At 44.9% G+C, this 15892-nt stretch overlaps 1 protein-coding gene across 1 annotated transcript; it reads right to left on the bottom strand.

The window, feature by feature from the left end:
- Positions 1-9389: 9389 nt before the first annotated feature.
- Positions 9390-15579, bottom strand: LOC122187450 (1,25-dihydroxyvitamin D(3) 24-hydroxylase, mitochondrial). Its single transcript, XM_042884963.1, is given in 14 exon segments — positions 9390-9487; positions 9699-9810; positions 9898-10092; positions 10481-10559; positions 10716-10882; positions 11155-11300; positions 12134-12245; positions 12921-13012; positions 13794-13890; positions 14754-14847; positions 15060-15250; positions 15349-15477; positions 15480-15527; positions 15529-15579. Coding segments are annotated over 13 exon segments (1512 nt in total). The 3' UTR covers positions 9390-9487; position 9699.
- Positions 15580-15892: the final 313 nt, after the last annotated feature.

The raw sequence follows: 15892 nt of genomic DNA, 5'->3' as shown, positions 1-15892 counted from the left end.
AGGTTCTTGTTCCCACATGCCAGCGTTGGTGAGATTTCCTCCCACAACCACACAGCACTGGGTTAGGGCTGCAGGGCAGGCTGGTGTTGGGTCACTGCGGTGCTGTCGGATGCAGTGCCCAGCTCCATGCTTGGGCATCCGGGCAGAGGCCTCTGTTGTTTATTTTAAAGGGGATATGAAGTCATTAAGTTCACAGGAGCAGATGGCAAAGAAGTGTGAATGTGTTATCATGCAGCGTGAGGTTACTTTTTAACCCTTTTTCTATTAATAGTAAAGCGGCAGCGAAGAGGTCAGGGGTGCGAGTTCAGCCAGTGCGTATTTCAACTGCAGGAAGCCAAAAATAGGCACACAAAAGTCCAATCCTGATAAAACTTTAATTTATTTAGTAAAAAACACATACTATACTCACTCTGTGAGCCCTGGAGGCACTGACCCCTGACACTCATTTCCTAGTTCCCTGGGAGCTACAGAATAAACACGGGTGAACAAAAATGCAGGTGAGCATCATCCACTCCACTTCTGATCTCTCTTTTGATAGTATTTCCAAACTAATTAGCACTTTTTTCCCCCCACACACTTATCAGCCTATGAATTGAGAAGAAGTCCTGGAGTGTTTTAATGTTGTTTATTAAGTGCAACCAAAGTGAATACAAACCATGTGTGTTCATCAATTCTGCAGCAAAGAAAGTATTGCATATTTCTGGTTCAATGCATGAAGCTTCCAGCATTTACCCTGAATGCAGTGCTGCCAGGGTCAGTCCGTGCTGATGTAGCTGAGGAACCAGTTGGTCTGAAGTGTGCTCTGCTGAGGGCTCAAACCCCTCATCTCCTGGACACTTCCAGACTCCCAAGGAAAATGACAGACGTTTTCAGCACTGAAGAATGACAGAATTGAGCACTGCAGTTTATGTAGTTGTCCATATCTGAAAATCATAAGCACAGGGAAATAACATCAGATGAATGAAAGACAAGTTGCCACAGAAGTGTAGTGATAATTAGGAAAGGACAACTGAAAAGTACATTGCTGACACAGGGGAAACCCTCCAACCAGCTGGAGCTCAAGCAGAAAAGGTGATGGAGATGGCATTCCCAGACAGGTCTGATGCAGGCCTTCCTCACAGCTGACTCACACAACCAATGAGTTTGGACAGAAGCCTCTTAGGACAAAAGAATTCAGCAGGTGACAGTAAGTGGTGTCACAGGTTATTTTTGGAAAGCATTTAGCACAAGCCAAACCAGTTTAGTGAAGCTGCTTCGGTGGATGTGGAGGGATTTCTTTTCCTGCAAAGGAAACGTGCATCCTGCCAACATGTTCAACCTCACCTTATCACACAGGAGTTGTAGAGGAGTTATCACCTGCATTAAGATATCAGAATAACTTTTCCTTGCAGCTGAAATGCACAGGTCAGCAGTTAAGGACTGCTGTAAATACGAGCCTAGTAGTCAGCCAGTAAATAATGCCACCACAGCACTGCTCTGTTCATTCAGTCACTGGCCATCCAAAGGCATTTCATCTCACTAAGAATACCTACATGTGGAGCCCTGATGAGTATTCTGTTTCTATTACACAGGATTCACAGCTTTGTTTGTGTACCCAGGAGCTCCAATTTTCCCCAGAACTGCCAGCTTCTCCCTCTCTTGCTTTTCCCTGGATCCCAATCTCTGCTCATGAAGAGTCCAAAACTCTTCATGACCTCAAAAACTGGTCGCCTCTTCCAGTGAGGCACACTGGGCACTGAGCACAGCCCAAGCAGGGCTCACAGGAAGGAACAGCTTCCTGAGGGGCCACTGAATATGTAGAAATATGCATGCTCTGTTTTTCTAAGGGCACCTGCTAAGAACCCTGCAGTTGGATCAAAGCACAGATCAAATATTTGGCATCAGCCATACTTTCCTCCCACCACCTCTACCTGCAGGTGGTATGATATGCTGTTTTAAAATATCTATTGCATTCATTTGCATCTACACATAAATAAAACTTTCCTGCCCTGCAGTGAGAGGTAGTTACTATTTGCACGCTCTTGGCCCACAGTGAGCTGGTTGATTCCTCCAGCAATGAGCTGATCTTTCTTTTTCAGTTCTGCCTTCAGGCAAGAGAAACTTTGCAAGAGTTATGAGTCAACTCCATTTGAAGCTGCCCCATTTCCTGGAAAATGTCCTCAAGCACATCTTCCCATGCGTTAGGTGCCAAACTTCACTCCAAGTCTGTTCCTTTGCTGGAATTCTGTTTTGCTGTGATTCAGTAACATGTAAGCCTTCTGCAATTCATATTCATATGTGATCTGTTCAAAACAAAAGGCAAACTTCTGAGCGGTTCCTACATGATCAGTGTGAAACTTTGTCAGCTTGAAAAGATAAAGATCCAGTTGGATCTAGATGCTTTCATTTCACCTAAGTATTGAAGAAGTTGAGCAACAGCATGTCAAGCTAAGTGGTCCAGTATCTGTCTTTCTCTACGAGTGATCTTGAGAATGATCCCTTGAGTCAATCTGTGCCTAAAGGTGATTTACACAAAGCTTTGCTATTGCTAAAAACTGTGCTCTGGTCCTCTTCACCTCCACAGCCTCAGTCCCTGGATTCATGTTCATGCCACTTTCCTATGTTGACTCCAGTGACTTTGCACCCAAGAGGTGAGTCAGAACAGCTCTCTGATCCTACTAAAACCAACCCTGCCAAAGCTTTTGTCTGGGTCAAAGTCTTGTGGTTGAGAGAGGTCACAACACTTCTCACAACAGGAGTGAAGGACAACAGCCCATAATCGGTCAGTGAACCCACAAACCAAGTTCTCTTGGGGCACAACCTCCCAGATGTGTTTATTACAAGAGAGCTAACCCCACCTGGCCACTTCCCACTGCTGCCTTATCTGTGAATTTGAACTGATGTCAGCGGCTTCCATGACCCTTCTTTCCCTGGTCAGAAGAGGAGGCAAAGTGTAACACTGACAGGTAGTTAATGCCATTGAAACGTGACATGTCTAACTCAGTGATGAAAGCAAGTTTATAAAGTGGCTTCAAAAATAAATATCCCTACAAATGTGGCCTACACCTTTCTTGTAATTCTTCTTCTCCCTGGCGTATCTTTTTCCATCTGCACGTAAATAGGCAGTTGGGCAGAGCAGACGCTTCTATGAAGATGCACTGCAGCTTCTGGAATTAATAGAGCTGAGAAAGCAATATTTCACTTCATGTTTCCCTCAAACTGCATTTTTTAATCAGTCCTTTCAGAAAAATGAAGACATGAACTCTGTGATACTCTTTCTTTCTTTTTCTTCTTTTTTCAGGAAAAGCAAATGCCTTATGTGTTATGGAGCAAAATTCCCAGAAAATGACTTGAGTAATATACCTTTCAATTACTTTTTGGTTTTTAATTTCTTCCTCAGGAGTTTGCAGAAAATAACATTGTTATTCTTAGCCTAACTGGCATTTCTTTTGTCCTTTTTTTCCCCAAGCTTTGAAATGTCATACTGTACTGTTCTGGATGGAGCTGGTTGCCATTAATGGCAAAGTATACTCAAATCTTTGTTATTTAGGAAGGTGTCATCTTTTCACTGAATAAATCCTTCTTGGCCATATACTTCTTCTTCTTTTTTTTTTTTTTTTTTTTTAATTTGGTAAAGTCCAAGTCCAGTGTTTCTTCAAAGGCTTCTCTTCTGGAAGGTTTACTTTTGAGCAGTACAAAAATACGATATTTGTATGGATTCCTTGATGACAACTCAGAATGAACTTGCGCTACCCAACCAACTTCCATTCCTCCAGTACATATTCTTCAAAAATAAATTTCATACAGTGTAGTCCACCTCACTTACTAAAAAATGCCTCCCCCCAAATTCCTTTTCTTATAATCTCAGAAGTAATATATTGCTTTTTTCTGTTAAGTGAATTGTATTAAAATATAAAAGCAATTTATCAACATCCAAATCTATTTCTGATTTCCATTGGTATGAATGAGATGAGAATAAGGGTTTTATGTGAGAACAGTGGCTTTTGGTGGTCTTGACGAATGGAACCCATACAGTCTGAAGTATGACTTTTTGAAAGACTTCCATTTTTCCCCACTGAATACAGAGAACTTTTCTCCTTTCTTCTTGAGCAGCTTAGTGCTGTTGGAAGTCCATCTGATAGCGAGGATACCCTTTAGCTCAAAGCAAGGAGCCCTTCCCCATGTCCCTGCTTCACTCCTACCTCCTTTCATGTGTATCACAGCCCAATAGCAAGGTGAATCAGATTCTAATAGGGATTTGCTACCGAGGTTCTGAGAACTTGAGTTAGCAGGGGGCAAAGTATCAGGTGTGTGCATACAAATTTGGGAAGACCGAGGGGTAACTGTGGTACACAGAGCTCCCTTTGTTGCCCTGTGCCACCTCCGCTGCCTTTTCCCTCCTTTCCAACACGAGGTGCCTGGAGTTCATTCAGCACACTTCACAATTAAAGGCAAACGGTTGGAACTTGTCGGGAGGAACATGCCCAGGAAAGCAAAGAATGATTTACTGTGATTATAAAATGCATTCCATTCCACACTTGTTTTGACATTGTCCCTTGGAGAAAAATATTTTGTCTCATAAAGAAGTCTCACTGCTGGGTTCCTTGTCAGGAGGAGGATTGCTCCATAAGTGCTCAGCCCAAAGTAATCCCCATAACGTGAGCACTTCTAAATCTCCTTTTGGATCCAAATAACGTTTATGAAGTTTTATTGCTTATGCTGTTCCAAAGCTGTAGACTGTTGCTCATAAAGCTGAGAGAAATCAAAGCACTCTGAACAAGAGATGAAAGTTGTTGTAGCCATACTTCATGAGCATGAAAGAGTATTGAAATGTAGAATATAGGGTGAGGAGAGCTGTTGGATGAGGTAGTAGTGCTCTCCCAAATACAGAAATAAGGAAGAAGGGAACAGTAATGTACATGTAGAGTGTTGGGCTGTCTGGAAGTGTGTATGCCATAACTCACAACCTGGTCCCAGGTGCCGTCTCCATCTGCACCACTTACACAAAGGGTGGCTGATATCGGTTCCATGTCAGTTTACACATCTCAGCGTCAACAGATGTATTCCTGTGTTAGCCCTCATTGTGCAGAAGGGAGCTAAAGCCAAAGGACTGCACCTGAGCTGCAGCGGTGGAGAATGGACAGCACTGAGCACAGAGCACAGGAGGGCCAGGGCATGTGTGTGTCTGCATCTCATCTGTCATTGTTGGTAAGCATAACGTTTCATAAGGTAACATTCACACTTTTTCCCAAGACACGCATGGAAGGGCATACAAAAAAACCTGAATACCACCCACGCTGTGGTATATCATTCCACAAGTTATCACAACATGCACAACCAGCAGAGATGAACCAGGCTGCCTGGAGCTTCAACCTCAATAGGCCCTTTTGTTTAAGTTCACTGAAGTAAAAAGGCAGCATTTTCCTCTAGAGCAACACCCCTTCTGTGAATGTTGGGTGTTGTGCCATAGAGACATGCTGGAAATTGTTAAACTTCGTTCTTTTAGAACAATTCAAGGCATTAAATAGCCACCAAATATATGCAGTCCCTCTGGGGTCAGTGTGATATTTCACATATTTAAAATTAATGATGTGCTGAGTTGTCCTAAAACTTGTTCTGAAATGAACTTCAGCTATTAACTTTTCTCAGAATTAATTTCTCAGAGCTTGGGTGACTTTGTCACATCGGCTAAAATCAGCTTTGACACGGACATGAATTCTCCCTGCAGTTGTGGAGAACAAACATCCCTCTCAGTATGGAAAACATCAAACTGGAACACATTATCTGTGATTTAATCACAGCACTGAAAAGTTGTACGTGGAGCCTGACTGGGAGAAATGCTATGCAATAGCCAGCTTATAAAGAACAGAACACATATGAGAAATGCCAGGTTGTCAGTCTTGAAAACTGGCGTTTGCACTCCCTAAAGCACAGAGTGCTTGGCTCCAACTTCATATCATTCCACCAACACGCCTAAAGCCTGAACAGAACGGACTTCCTTCTGGATGTGTAAACTTAGTTCACTTCCTTGTTGAGAAAGCTAATGGGGAGGCCAACTAATTCATTTCATTTTATGATCCAATTATCTTTCTCTAAGGAGTAACCATAACAAACGTTAATAGGGAAGTGGCATTGTCACTGTCCTTTCAGTAAGTAGCTCTGAAAGAGCCAATCATTTCAAGGAAACAAAGAACTGAATTCATCCCACTGACAATTAGTAAAATGTTCCGTAGATCTTTGCTAATCCCAGACGCAACGTGCTGCTTCTCAGACTTCTGAAACATGAGGATCAGAAAGCTGTGAGGGTTTCTTAATGTGAAAGTCTGGTTGGTCATTCATTATCTGTGTAGTTTGATAATTACCAGTTTTCCTAGGTAAATTGTTTTGGCCATTTACTTTGAGGTAGCAGATTAATGAAGTTCTTTGAAAACTTCAGGAACCTGAAAATGGACCAAGATTCCGGAACAAGCTTTTCCAGATCAGTGGTTATTGTACCTTTAGAAATCCAGAAGACAGCACATATCTGTACCACAGCTCACATTGAGTCAATCAGTGCCTGACGTACAGCAATACTTATGTAAATCTCTGGGTCCACTACATTTAAAGAGTGAAATTAATAAGCAGCCAAGTAAGCATGAACCTGTGATTTACAATCCAGAAGCAATAAAGGATTTTGAAATGTCTGATTACTGGGCTGTCAAGGTAAGTTCAAGTAGATAACACCTCTTCTCTTTGGTCGTCCTTAAAAGTTAAAGCGTTGAAAAGTAAAGTGGTAAGCCTGGAACTGAACAAGAATCCTGAATTTGTTTTGAATTGAACACTGACCTTATGTTAATGTTTGCTTTATATTGGCACAACTCCATTGCCTCGGATGGAGTACCATCGGTTTCTGACACTCAAAGAACAAACGCAGTATATATTATTAACATCATAACATGGTTCCCACATGGGTTGGCACCTGGGTGGGAGCTCCAGCCCTGAGTGGTGCCAGGTGGGCAATGGAGCTCTGTCAGCCCCCACCCAGGCTGCAGTCTCCAGAAGGGCCCCATTGCAATATGATTTTCCAAAAAGTGACAGTCTCACATAGTCATATGCAATCTTTGTTACACCATCATTCGTTCAGCCAGAGGCAACCTCATCTTGGCAAAGGCAGCATGGTTTTGATAGCTGTCAGATCTGCTCTGTGTGTAACCACTGGGCTGTCTGTCAGTGCTGGCTGGGTGGCTCTTTTTCTCGTTCATCATTTCTTTCCATCCTGCAAAGGTTCAAGCTGTTTTCATCCTTTCTGAAAACTTTAGATTGATTTTCTCTTGTCACAGTAGAAGGGAAATGTAACAGCCCCATTGCTGGAGACCTCAGTGCTCTGTATGCTGCAGAGAAACGTGTTCAGACTGCGCTATGGATGCAAAAGCCCCAAACGCTGTCCTTCATAGAATCAGAGGATCATTATGGCTGGAAAAGAACACTAAGATCCCCAAGCCCAACCCCACCCCACAATGCTATGACTGCCCACTGGCCACATCCCTCAATACCACATCTCCATGGTTCTGGAGCATCCCCAGGGACAGTGACCCCACCACCTCCCTGGGCAGCCTATGCTACTGCTTAACAACTCCCTCCAAGGAGAAATTTCTCCTAGTATCCAACCCCATCCCCCCCTCTCGTCCCCCCCCGCCCCCCCCCCCCCCCCCCCCGATGCAACTTGAGGCCAACACCTCTCATCCCATCGCTGTTACCTAGGAGCAGAGGCTGACCCTCACCTCACCACCACCTCCTTTCAGGCAGCCGTAGAGGGCAATAAGGTCTCCCCCTGAGCCCCCTCCAGACTGAGCCATCCTGGTTCCCTCAGGCAAAAATCTCTGAGTCTTGGGAGGCTGTGGGCTATCACTATTAATACCCTCTTAATCACTGACCGTTAGCTTTCATATACTGCTAACAGACAGAGCTGAGTCCGTGCTGGAGCCATTGGCAGCAACTGTTGGTATAGGACAGTGAACTGAACCAGCAATACAAATTGTAAAACTGGTGATCAGGATTGAGGTTTTCTATCAGCTTCTCCCCAAGTTGTTTCTTGTGTTGTGATTACAGAACACAAATCAAACACTAGGAGGTATCATAAGGCAGAAATCTGGGGGGGGGGGGGTGGTGTTTATATTAAATTAACTTGATTTTGTAAGTTCAATCCCAATGAGAGGTGAGAGATGCAGGTATGGGAGGATCACAGGGATATTTTCCCCACACAAAATTACCATGACAGGTAAGAAAGATTTCTGTAACAACACGAAGACTGTAGCATAATACTGCAGATGACAATTTGTAGAAAACAAAAATCTTTATTACAAAGCTGAGTATTACAAAACTGGCTGTAAAGATTCAAACAATGCACAGGTTGCTGAATAAATTGGCATATAGACACGTTCAAATGTTTGAACTAACACCAGAGGAAAACAAACAAAATGCCATAGGAGACAACAAACGCTAAGAACTGCATTATGTCAGAATATAACAAAATCAAAATGATCACTCATAGGTGTATGCATTAAAACCTTCACTTGAAACTGTATCTTGGGAAAAGCACACTTGTGACCACAATAGCTGATATACGGCATCACATGCAGGGCAGTGATGTCTTTAACCCATAGATACAGGTATTGTAATCTCCACAAAAATAGAGCCCTTGGAAATGGTTAGGTTCCTCATTTCTTGTGATGCTTTAGACATGCATTTTGTATCACTAATCTGCGGAAGGAACTATCCTGTTAGGATAATCATCATCTAATAATGGCAGAACCCATAGGATTCCAGCAATTCCATTACTGAATAAGGCCTCTCATATAAAAAAGGCAGCTAATATTTTGCTGTGAGGGAGTGATGGGAGTTGAACGCATGAAACCCTGTGGTGTAAGCAGATTGCGTTGCAGGCACAGTACTGCAAATGTTCAAACTGAAGCACTGTGCAGGCACAAGGAATAAACCCACTATATAGCTTCATCCTTATTCCCCTTCTATTACGGGCATGAATAACTTTAAGTACTTATTTCAGTAATCCAATTTTTAAGCCCTGGTGTTAAGTTTGCTAAGCAGAGCAAATTCCTGAGCTAACAGGACCAGTGTAGCAGTGACTGCTGCTCCCCTGGCAGGGCTTGCATCCATCATAGTTTCCCTATGCTCAAACAACAGCTGTATGACACTCCACAGCTCATGATGAAGCTCTGTCATGCACGGCCCTTCTGCTACACTAAACCAGTGCATTCCCATAGCTATGTGAATGTGCATAGCATTTTTCTTTCCTTTTAACGTTGCTGAGTACAGCTGAACTAACTATCCACATTTTCCAACAAGAGAATTCCAATCAGGGGAGCTTTTGTTGGTGCTGTTTCTGTCTTAGCAATTGTTTGAGTGACGTGTGTTGCAGTTTCTCCACGGGTTACCACAGGTTTTGGCTTTCCTGGGCTGTGAATTTCTTCGGGAAGGGCAGCAGTAGGACTGTCACTTGTCAGGTTGCAGGCTGTATTAAGAAGAAAAAAAATCTCCGTTGTGATCTCCTTTTGCGGCACACAGAATGGTTTGTGCTTTAAGGAACGTAACGTGACAGCATTTAATAAATCTCACGCTGTGGGAGCACAGATGATCATCTGTTCTCTTACATTCGGATCTAGGTGAATTTTAAAGGGGCTGTGGAAGGCAGTCAGGCACCCAGGAGACACTCGTGCTCATACCTTAGCGCCTGTGGAACGCGATGGGCAGCTCCCGGCTGGGGATCAGGATTCCTGAATGCAGAGTTTCTACCGGATTGTCGTCGGTTGCTGCAATTTGGTACTTGCGAATGATCTGAAGCACAAATATCTCAGTTAGAAGGCTTTCGTTCGTTGGGCTGACGAGGTGGAGTGTGTAAAGGAGCAGTGAGGGAGCGCTTACCCAGCACAGGGCCAAGTGGAGCTGCAGCTCTGCTAAGCGACGGCCGACGCACATCCGCTTCCCGATGCCAAATGGGACATGGGAAAAGGGATTTATTGAGTGCTTCTGCAGCCAGCGCTCTGGCTTAAACTGAGCCCAGCCATTGAAGTATTCTTCATTGCAGCCCAAGGCATGGCTATTTATCATTAGCACTGTCTGTAAACAAAGCAACAGAGGCAATCTCTGTTAGGAATCGCCTCAGAGCTAGCAAGTGAATCAGTTTGTTTATGGAAAAAACATATAGCAAAAGTGAAGGTGTGGCAGTTTCCTCTGAAGCCATGCAGTTCTCTGAGGATAAATTCAGAGAAAAAGGTCACAGTTTCTTCAGAAAACAGTTGAAAATCTGAAGGAAATTCTTGAAATAGAGCACTGAAATATTTTTGTCTAAATCCAATGCTATGCAGGGAGGAATGGTTTTCAGTTTGTGGAAATTCTTCCCCTGGTGCTGGGACCCATCTTTTGGCAGAGTTGTTTTCAAACTGAAATGTCAGCGGTTACAGGACAAGTCATCAAACGTTGTAATAAAGTACATTAATTGACTTACCCCTTCAGGTAGTACATAGTCTCCTAGAACCATCTCTGTGTCGATAGTGCGAGTGGTAAATGGCACAGATGGTGTTAATCTGCAGTAAAAGAAAAACGTGTCAGATTTCCAGCCTTTTTTCTTCCTGTAATGTGTAATAGTTTACCCTAAACAATAAAGGGCACAAAATCAGTACACATCAGCTGATAGAACTTTGTGGTCATCGTGCTTTGCAGGAATTACTGGAGAATTTTACCTCATAGATTCCTTCAGGCATGCTTTTAGGTAGGGCATTTTCTTAATGCTCTCAGCAGTTGGGCTCTCATTGGCAGCCAAAACACTTTGTATTTCCTGAAGAAGTTTCTGCTGAACGCGTGGATTGCGTGAAAGGTTGTACAAAGCCCACAGCAAACTATTGGCTGTCTGAAATAAAACAGGCAGAAATGTAAGGCTTCCACTTACAGGGACAGAAATGAGAAGACACCAAAAGTTCAAAGCCACATTTATTGTTGGCCACTGCCTTATGGCAGCTTGTAAGGGAAGGGATTAGGAGTCATCCCAGTTGCTCTCCAGGAGTTCAGGCCATGGAAGCAACCACAGGTTTAGCTCACATTCAGTTTTTGTGATGGTTAGATTGTGGAAGAAAGCAGGGAGTTGGAAGGATGCTGATTTTAAGATCTTGGAACCAGGTTTACCGTTTCAACTCCGGCAATCTGGAGCTCTGCAATGGTGGCATACAGCTCCTTCTTGGAAAGCTGCCCTCCAGAGTAGATATCACACAGGAAATCCTCCTGAGGGTTTGCAGAGTGCTTTTCCAGCCGAGTGTCAATGGAGTGCTTGGCTGAAGAGGCAGTAGCAGGAGGTAATTAACAAAAAAAGCACCACTACTATAAATATAAAATCAAAAACAGGGCTCACATGCATGATTTTGATAGAGGACACCGATCTGTGCTCCTTTATCAGGAGTGGAACACTATGCTGAGTAAATATTGTTGTTCTCACTTTTTAGACAAAAGTCACTTTTGTACAGAAAAACCTCCTGTAAGCTATTAGGAATTCCCCATTCTAAAGTCAGGAGAGGAAATCACTGATGTGTGCAGTGACATACTTAGCAAAAGAAATACAAGCACGTAAAATTTATCGTCTTGGATTTTCAAAGCAGATCAAGGTGTTAATGAATCAAAGAACTCCTAGCACTCAGACTTCCCAAGGGGAAATATAAGCTTTTGATTTACCATGGGAAGGAAACGATAAATGCCAAATTTCTGTGTACATTTCCTTTTAAGCAAACAGATTTTTGTTGCATGTAAAACTTTGTGTTTCTCAAGGGCACCCTACGAGGGAAGTTCCCTCACAGGCTTTGTATATCTTGCCCCTAAATACATCACTCACTCTGTGGCTATTTACTTTACAACAGATTAAACTGGACTTAAAATTTTACTGGCTTCCAAGTTTCTGGGGGTTCCCTGGGGACTGGATATTGCCACACCACTAAGTGTCAGTCATGAGAAAACTGTGCTCTTCGCTTAGAATGGGTTTGTGGTTAGCTGCAGTAAAAGTGTCTTAATCTGAGCAATTAACAGCAGCGTAGGGCAGTAACAGGTATGAAGAAAAAGCATTTCAGCAAGAGGGAAACAGAACAGAAAGGAAAGAAGTTGTGTTTCACAAACAAACCTGTTTTGAATATATCATCCCATGCTTTAGTGTGAGCTTGCCAGACTTTTGTGTTCAGACCCTTGTGAAGTTCCACGGGTGTCACCATCATCATTCCGAAAGTAGCCATCATCTGCGGTGGAGTAAGGTTTTGAAATCTTTTAAAAATCTATTTGTAGTCTGTGAGCAAAAATAGACAGTAAAGTAACAGGACTGCAAGGGTAATTTTCACAAGGAAGTTGGGATTCTGGCAGATTTTCCATCCTGGACAGAAAGGATAGGATTCATCCTGCTTAGAGCATATCCAGCTAAAATTTAAGCACAGCTAGCGGACAGTAAGAGATTTCTGCTGAGGGTGGTTGATCCTATCTGTTCTAGGCACCTCTTTCAGAAAGGGGAAAGTCACACTTTGGTAGTGCCTCTGTCCCTTGAGAAAAGAGGGAACCAAGAGCTGGGCTAGACCAGGTCTTTTGGATGGCTAAAATGAGGGAGATAAATATCACCAGAGTCCAAGTTGCAGCAAGATGCACAGCAGGTGTGCTTGCAAGAATGACTAACCTCCAAACCCAGCCAGTTTGCATAATCCCACACAGCTCCACTCTACAAACAGCAGCATTGCACAACAAGCATCTCTGAGGGAGAGGAAAATTAACTGGCCAACCTGACAACTGTATTTTGGGGATTACCCAGAAATTTCTGGGATTTTTTTTTCCCAGAAAAAAAATGGTTGACCCATTTAAATCAGTATCCTCACACCAGTAGCAGGGGCAGAAAATCAGTACAGTCCCAGGTAAAGACTCTTCCATACCGTTTTAACAGCCTTGATGAAATTCAAGCTTTCTTCTTCTACATCCTGCTGTAGGAGACCAAACCTCTTTCCATACAGCACCAGGCAGATACCTGTTGTTGAGCAACATTAACATGAGCTGGTATAAATGAAACGGGGCACAGTGTCCACCACTTGCCGTCAGGCAGTGGCTCTTGTTATCCTTCTGCAAAATGCTCTCTGCTCTGTGATACACACCTGTGAGATCAGCACTTCAAAACACCTTCTGTGCATTTGCCCCAGCCCTTGTAGGAGCACTTTCATTGCAAGAAGACAGGGTTGGCATATTCAGCCAAATAGTAGGCAGCCCTACTGAAGAGGATTGAGTTGCAGGAAAAGAGGGCCTGAAGAGGCCACCTAGTCCAGCATGTTCTAGCTTCTTCTACTGCCAGAAACCACTTGCTAACGCTGGCAGCATCCCACAGCCCACTGCTTTCCACCTCTTTCCACTAGATTTTTATATATAACTTCTTTTCAGAGCTGTCACTTCCTGTTCCTCCCTTTCCAAAAGCAGCCATCATCACTGAGAGTGGAAAAACAAAACCAAACCCCACATTTTCAGGAGCTCAGCAGACAGGTTGCTGAGATGAGCCAGCTGTGAACCGACAGGTCTGCAGAGCTCACTCAGCCACACAGGTATCTGTCCAGAACTGAAGAGTTTGTGTAACAGCTGATGGATCTGGCACATAATGATGGTCCCCTGGCTTTTCTGCAGTGTATTTTTCATGATATTACAGTTGATAGTTTGGAAATAATTACCATCCAGTCATCACGGGTCACACTTCAATTGAAATGTCTCAGCAGGTACAAAATGCATATTGTTTTCAGGCAAAAATAAACCACCCAACCACTTACTTTCAAATGACCATTTGTTGAATTCTGAATATACATCTTCCATTTGTCCTCTGGGGTTACAAATAGCATCTATTCTATACATGAAGTCATCCAGCACCTATATGGTGAAGAGAAGAAAGAAGAAAAGGGAATAAAGACAATATCAACTGATAAAAATCCTTTGAGATTTAACATTACATCTGTCTTTCAAATAGCAATCTTGCATAAGACAGAATTTCTTGTGTTTCCTGTTCCTTTAACAGTATTATTTCCCATGTTAACACATTTGGATTTACAGGACTCTGAAGTTATTACTGTTTGTAATTCTGTGAACTGATCTTTTCTTTCCTCCACAGGGATGAAATGCTTCAGTCTGACCCTGGGACAACAGTTTCATGACAAAGAGGCTTAAGCTGTTTATCACAGATGCTCCTCAAACTCAGTGAGAAGCGTGGAGGTTGGAGAGGTGTTCCCTGGCAGAAGGAAACTAAGAATGAAGAGGGAAAAGCAGAAAAAAAAAAAAAGAAGAGAAAAAGAAAGAGAAAAGTAAGCAAAAACTCTCTGCAGGAGCCCGAGTCATTGTGGAATTTTGGTGGTGTTCTGTGCAGTTGAGGATATTAACAGCTATAGCCTCCAGAGACACAAAGAGATTTGGATTCTTAATGTGGTAGACTGAAATCTTAAATGAAGGTTTCTGAAATGCCACTCAGCTGCTTCACAACGTCCCAGTCTTCTATCAGTAAAGCTTTCCAATGCTGACTCCCAGCACCACTCCTAACCCCTGAGAGCTGTGTGGACTCACATTTGATCTGACCCTGATAATTTGTTTGCAATTCATTATTCCCAGAGCGATTTCTGAGTATGAACTCACAGCATTACCACCACAGAGCAAACCAGCAGCTACCCAGCAAACCGAACCCCTCGATCTGCTTTTTTTCCCCCCAGGTTTCCAGGGGCACGGGGGGACAGAAGGAACAGTACCTCATTGATTGTGTTGTCCAGTTTCACCACCTCCTTGGGTTTCATCAGTTTCTTCTGAAAGGCGCTCCTCACCCTCTGCCAGTCCTTTCCTTCCCTAGATGTAAGTAAAAGCAGCGAGAATAAAGGATTAAGGCACACACATACGACACGTGCAAGGACGCAGCTCCGTGCGGCGGCTCCGGGCAGCGAATCCCGGTCCTCCGGCTGTTACAGAGCGCAGCTGCCCGCAGCATCACCGCGGAGAGCCCCGCTTAGCGTTGAGCCCCGCTTAGCGGTAAGCGCGCCCGCACCTCCCCTGTCACTCACAGGATCAGCAGCCCGTAGCCCTCGTCGCGATAGTCCCGATAGGCTTTCCAGGGTTTGATCTCCAGGCGCTGCGGACAGGCGCTCTCCCGGCGGTACAGAGATTCCAGCAGGCAGGGGGCTCCGATGTGAACCGAGTCGAAAGCCCCCAGCTTCATGCGGAAGATCTTCCCAAACCTCCTGTGATACTCAGCCTGGGGGGCGCAGAAAGGAATCCCCCACTATGAGTGCGGGGCGCACCCGCCTCGACCCTCATCCCCTCCCCGCAGCATCCCCATCCCTCCGCGCTCACCAGCGTCTCGTGCTGCCTCTTGAGCCCCCCCTTCCACAGCACGTCGGGCAGGCTGCCCATCAGCGGCCAGCTAGGGGGCCCGGGCAGCGCGGCCAGGGGATGTCCACGGCCCCGCAGTGCGCACAGCGCAGACGCCGCCCGCGGCACCGAGCATCCGCGCCCGGCGGGGCTGAGAGCGGCGCGGCCGCAGGTGAGGGCGGAGGAGCGGAGGAGGATGCTGAAGCCTCCCATAGCGGCACCGACGGCCGCCTATTCGCCTATATGTATATATATAGCAGCAGGGAGGCTCGCTGGACTTTCATCGGGGCCAATGGGAGCTCTGGGTGGGGTGAGGTGGGGCCGGCTGGCGTGGCCCGGCCCGGGGAGTTTGCGGGGCAAGCGGTTCACAAAGGGTTCAAGCGAGGCAGGAGGGCACAGGGCCAGCGCCGGGCAAGTACCGGCCGCAGGGCTGCCGGGGGCGGCCGCGGCCGCGGTCCCGGCACGGCGGTAGGCAGGCGGCTGCCAGCGCTCCAGGTACGGACCCCGTGCAGCTTGCAAAGCTGCC

Source organism: Lagopus leucura, unplaced genomic scaffold (genome assembly GCF_019238085.1).
Source record: "Lagopus leucura isolate 7727_CA_CO unplaced genomic scaffold, USGS_WTPT01 Super-Scaffold_100047, whole genome shotgun sequence".
Classification (NCBI taxonomy): domain Eukaryota; kingdom Metazoa; phylum Chordata; class Aves; order Galliformes; family Phasianidae; genus Lagopus; species Lagopus leucura.
Note: the sequence above shows the minus strand (reverse complement) of the source record. Positions and strands in the feature narration are given on the sequence as shown.